This window comes from Adiantum capillus-veneris, chromosome 22 (genome assembly GCF_014529385.1).
Source record: "Adiantum capillus-veneris isolate H3 chromosome 22, ASM1452938v2, whole genome shotgun sequence".
NCBI lineage: Eukaryota > Viridiplantae > Streptophyta > Polypodiopsida > Polypodiales > Pteridaceae > Adiantum > Adiantum capillus-veneris.
Window position 1 is genome coordinate 123244993 of NC_140952.1, and position 5919 is coordinate 123250911.

General features: G+C 40.1%; 1 protein-coding gene across 1 annotated transcript in view; it reads left to right on the forward strand.

Moving 5' to 3' along the window:
- The first annotated feature begins 502 nt into the window (after positions 1-502).
- Positions 503-5919, forward strand: part of LOC147430143 (uncharacterized) — a 59600-nt gene continuing 54183 nt past the window's right edge. Inside the window, exon 1 of the mRNA XM_086495107.1 lies at positions 503-1044. Within this exon, the coding sequence (XP_086351233.1) occupies positions 503-1044 (542 nt within the window). The remainder of the gene's footprint in view (positions 1045-5919) is intronic.

Below are 5919 nucleotides of genomic sequence, written 5' to 3' on the forward strand. Positions count from 1 at the left end.
GGAAGATACAAAGGACGAGCTCATTGAGCTACGAGAAAGGATGGAGATACAGGAGAGAACAATCCTAAGGCTTAGATCCACACCAAGAGCTAGCACAACAGAAGTAGAGCCAGAGGGAGCAATAGTCCCCGTTCTGGAAGATCAAGTCCCGAGCTTGGAAAGAGAATTGCGGCTAGAGCAAGTGCAGAGATTGCACATTACGGAGGTCTCATTGGCTGAAGAAGAACGACTTACATCAGAGAACCAAGCATTGAGAGCGGAGAATGAGGCCCTTCGAAAGCAGCTCCAAGATCTGCAAGACAAAATGATAAAAGATACAGAGGTTCAACAAGAAGAAACCGGCGGGGCAGCCGTGGAGCTACCAGAGACTGGGGAAGCCACAACTATTGAAGATCCATCCCCAACACAAGAAGAGGCCACAACATCAAGATTTACTGAGGAGGAGGAAAACAGATTGCACGAGCAGATAGAGCATGCAATAGAGGAGAGTGCAAAGGTGGCCATGGAGTGGGAAAGAAGACTCCTATTCTCCATCAGACTTCAAGGGTTGGATACTAAGGTGCTACAAGAACAGTGGATGCAACCTACATTGCCCCTTCCTCTACTAAAGTTTGAAGTGGTGCTAAAAACAAAGAAAAGGCTAGAAGAGGATCAGTATGTCGCACTATACGAAGGCGACATCACAAAAGAGGAGGAATCAAAGAAGATAGTAGACTCCCAGCCAAGATGGAGGAAAGGGTGGTTGACAAAGTACCCAACCTACCTAATCTATTTGGTGGAGGCACCCAAGGAAGTTAGAGAAGATGCAACATTTTGTCCAGTGCCACGAGTTAGGAGTTGGCAGGATCATGGCAAAATCACAGCAAAGAAGCCAAATTGGCTTAATTACCCCAGGATGCCAGGACCGAAGGTGGGAGAGAGAATAAGTAAGGCCTACATGGTGAAAACCCTAATGGGCACCATTAAGCTCTTTACTGGCTCTCCTGACCTTTTTTGTCAAATGCTCAGAAAGATTTACAGAGCATTATTGGCTTGCATTGAAGTGTTCGCGCCGGATAAAGCTACCAACTCAACATTGTTGTCAACGGCCGACACAGTGACAGATATGATGCATGATCTAGCCTTGCAGCCATCTCTAAAAGTATTACACCTCTTTTATCAGAGAATCATGTTTATGCCAAGATTCCACATGCAGGCCTTTGAGGAGGCATTCTACACTGGTTTCTTTACTCATGAAAGTAAGATATTCGGCCCTACACTGACCATTGGAAACCTGAGATACGAGTCACATCTTCAATTGATGAAATCAACGGGACTCCACTAAAGACAAATCAAGGATGTCATGTCAGGGATGACATGAACGTGGAGGGGGGGAGGTGAGCGGAGGAGCACACCTATACATTTTTGCTCACACTCATGTTTTTTGTAAACACTTATTGTAATAAATGTCTTTTCGACATCTCATTTTTTCATGGAGCTGATTCATTGTAATTAGCGGGACTCAATTGAGTTTCTAGCTTGTATTCCCCAAGTAGTTTCACCTGCTTATGTAATTAGATTAGAGATGTTTTCACACCTTCAAGGCCTAGGTATAAGAGCCAATTTTTGTAAACCTAAGGACACAATTTTGAATCATTAATCAAGGTGAGTTTTTGAAAGCCGTGACTGTGTCTGAGAGATAGTGTGTGAGAGAGAGAGTCTATCCTCTTGCTACGCGAGCTACGGAGCCGCCATTGGAGAAGCGACACCGCCATTGTGTTAGCAACAGTGAGACCTATGCACCGATACCAAGCATGCGTGCATTCGGCTTCTACGCGAGGTGAGCTTCCATGTGAGTTTTCTCCCTACCTGTGTGTCGGAATTGAGCGTGCCATATATCTATAGAACCGCAGCAAGTAGAGCTACACATTAGTACCATTGGAGTCAAGATTTGATCACGTGTATTTTTCATCCTGTCTGCATATGCGTTTACTGCATGGAGTGGTTACAGGTTGAGATTGTATTGTAGATTCATAGGGTATTTTCCTTACCTAGTGTAGAGACCCCCCTTTGAGTTTGAGGCTGATTCGATGACTCTAGATCATGTTTCGGATAGCATTTGTTCATAGTACGGATTTCAGTCACTTGTGTATTTGAGAACTTAGATTTGATTTCCTTGGTAGTGATTGTCATTAGAAGGTCGAGTAGGTGATTTGACACCCACCTATTTGTTTCCATGCGCCTGCGGGTCAAGCTTAGTCCTCGTCTGACATTCTTGTTTGTCGGTTGAATTCTCGCTATCACAGCCACTACTAGCGGCATAACCACCTCAACAAATCTGAAGTGGTGATAGAACCCCACCTTGAAACAAAAGAGCCAGAACTTATAGTGACAGACAACGAAGATGTCTTAGACGAAACTCCATTCGTAGAAGAAGAGTGGCCAGGACACTTATGGGAAAAAGTTAGAGAGATCAATGATGGGAGCCTAACTCTAAAGTTAGCTCCTCTAGAGGAAGTTTGGTTATACAATATACCTCCTAATATGGACATGGATGTACAATCCTTGTATGGGGATTCTAGATATGAAGCTTAAGGAATGTCTAAAACATTGACCTTGAAAACATTACCCTCATACTTGGGAGATAACGAAGATGAATTCATAGTGTGTAAGACCACTCAGGTACAAAGAGCAGAATAAACCCTTGAAGTAGACAACATCCATTCAAGCATATCTACACCCATCCAATACACTCTTACTTAGGAAAACTGTTAAAAATCAGGCCATATTTATGGAATGATCTATAGAAAACTCTAGAGAAGGTGGAAATAATGGGGCTAATCGTAAAACAATTGGGAAAATTGAAACACGAAATGGATAACAAAGAGATTCGATCTGTTCCAACGAACAAAGTCGGAGAATACTACAAAGGGGAAGAAGGAAACACCACCCTTCCAGTGAAATATAATGACGCAGAGACCATGGCAATACTGGATAGTGGAGCAGGCATTGCCATAGCCACGAAAGCAATATGGGAATCTTAGGGACAACCGGCCATTAGACAAACTCGAATGAAATTGCAATCGGCTAATGGACACATTGAAAGACCATTAGGGATGCTTGAAAAAGTGATAGTTAATTCCCATGGGATTGAATATCATCACACTTTTGCCATAGTAGACTTTGCGAAGAAACTCAATTACGAAATCATATTGGGAAGACCTTTCATGCGACAGGTACAACTCATCCAAGATTGGGAAAACAATTATTTGTACTTGAAGCAAGTGGGATCAATAACAAGGGTTAATCTAAAAGATCACACTTATAGAGATGTCATGAAAACGCCCATACAAGAGTTCGATTCAGTCTCTTTGGCTAAAACTAAGCTTCCATCTTGAACAAAGACACTCCTATTTGGATGTGTGGAGCTTCAAAAAATGGGAGCTTAAAAAGAGAAGAATGTATCTTAGAAAAGGATTGCACAGGTGAAGCCTATGTACCTAAACCCTTTCTAGAGCATTTGTATGAGCCATTTGAATGGACTTAAATTTTAGCAGCAATGGATGTGTGTGTGAACACGTCTATGCCTACTCAATTTTGCAATGAGGATAGCTATGATATAATTCCCATACAAGTGATCTCAACCCTCCACATTGAAGACAAAACTTAGGAACCCAAGGACTTGATGAAAGCTCAACAAGTCTTTTCAGACCTCTACTATGATGCAACAGATGAGTTACAAGAACATTCAGCTACCTCAGATGATTCGAGGTCTGAAAAATAATATGTGAGAGCTAATCTACTCATGAAAGGAGGGGAGGAAATTTTTTTGACTTTCTTAACCAGAAATTGAGAAGACAAAAATGGTATAAACAAAAAAGAGACACCATAAACGTGAAAGCTAGATCTATGCCATCAGTTTCCAGTAGAACACAGTTTCTGATGCAGAAAGATGCACATGATTATGTCAAGGACAAAATCATTGGTAGATATCTTTCAAATGAGAATCTAGAAATGTTTAAAACATCGAGAAAAATGAGAAAGAAAACTCAAGCAAAACCAAAAAAACAGGAAAAGGGTTCAACCATGACACAAGTCGAACGGAAAAAGAAATATCAAGAATTGAAAAAACCTCTAAAGGTAATACAACCAAAATGGAAACCACAGAAAAGGATGGATGTAATGAGTGTTCCATCCCATTACAAGAAATATACTCTCCAAGATCAAAAAATCATAGTCGAACAACCTGTTAACAGAACTAAGAAAATAGGGTGAGTCCTACGAAGGGCCTGAAAACGCAAAAAAGATAGATTTGGCTGAACCAAGAGAAGATCCTAGGCCAGTCTACATTGTAAATGACCTAATACAAGAATAAGAAGAGATTTTTCTAAGCTTATTGAAATAATATCAAGATATCTTTGCTTGGTCTTACAAGAATCTCAAGGGTGTTGATCCAGAAATCTGTCAACATACCATACCCATTAGAGATGATGCAAAACCAAGTAGACAAAGGCCATACACATACAATGAAACATTCGCCAGAAAGATCAAAGAAGATATTGAAAAACTAAAGGAAGCCAAATTCATTTATGAAATTGAACACACAGATTGGGTGTCTCCAATTGTGGCAGTACCCAAGAAAAATGGAAAATTACGAGTGTGTGTCAACCTCAAAAAAGTGAATGCATCTACCATTAGAGACAACTTTCCTCTTCCAATCACTGAGCATGTTTTAGAACGAGTTGCAGGAAAAGAAGCTTACAGCTTTTTAGATGGATTTTTGGGATACAATCAACTTTTGGTGGACTCAAAAGATCAGCATAAAACTATTTTTGCAACGGAATGGAGTTTTTCTGCCTATCAGGTTATGCCTTTTGGGTTAACTAATGCTCATGCCACCTTTCAAAGATTGATGAGCCATGCTTTAAAGAATATTTTAGGAAATTCTTGGAAGTTTATATGGATGATCTATGCGTACATTCATCAATCCGGGCTGATCATTTTGAACAACTCAAAAAGGTATTTGAAAAATGTAGACTTTATAGGATTTGCTTGAATCTTGAAAAGTGCACATTCATGGGTAGACAAGGAAAAGTTCTTGGACATATAGTGTCTAAAAATGGCACAGCTACTACTGATATGGATGAAATTCATGTTATTGCTAATTTGCCTAGACCACGAGGGGGTTCAAGCCTTCATGGGACATTGTGGATATTACAGACGGTTCATTTACATGTACGCTATAATTGCAAAACCTGTGTATAGCTTGATTACACACTTTGAATGGACTGATGAGTGTGAAGAATCCTTCATGAAGCTTAAGCAAGCTCTCACTTCAGCTCTAATATTGAAAGCACCAGATTGGAATAAGATATTCCACATACATGTAGATGCTTCCAATTTTTCCATTGGGTGTATACTAGCTCAACCAGGAGACGAGAAAATTGATTTTCCTACTTCTTATGCTAGCCAACAATTAAATATGGTGGAAAAGAATTATACCACCACAAAAAGGGAAGGATTAGGAATGATCTATACCATAAAAAAGTATAGGCATTACCTATTAGCAAACAAATTTGTGTTCTTTGTGGACCACCAAGTCTTATTGTACTTGGTCAACAAGCCATGCAACACAGGAAGAATAGTGAGATGGTTCATCATTCTTCTAGAATTTGATTTCACTGTAGTTGTAAAAAAGGACACTGCTCATCAAAGAGAAGATCAGTTGTCTAGGATTGTTTCAGGGGACCCACCTAAAGGAGTAGACGATGATCTACCAGATGCATAACTGTTCTCCATGGAAATGATACCTCGATGGTCAAAAAATATGGTTCATTGATGACCATAGCTCAAGTGGATTTGCAAATACCACTTCTTATTACAATTGGATTAATTGAGCAATCGGCTATGTATTAATTACTAGATGGTAGGCTATACAAA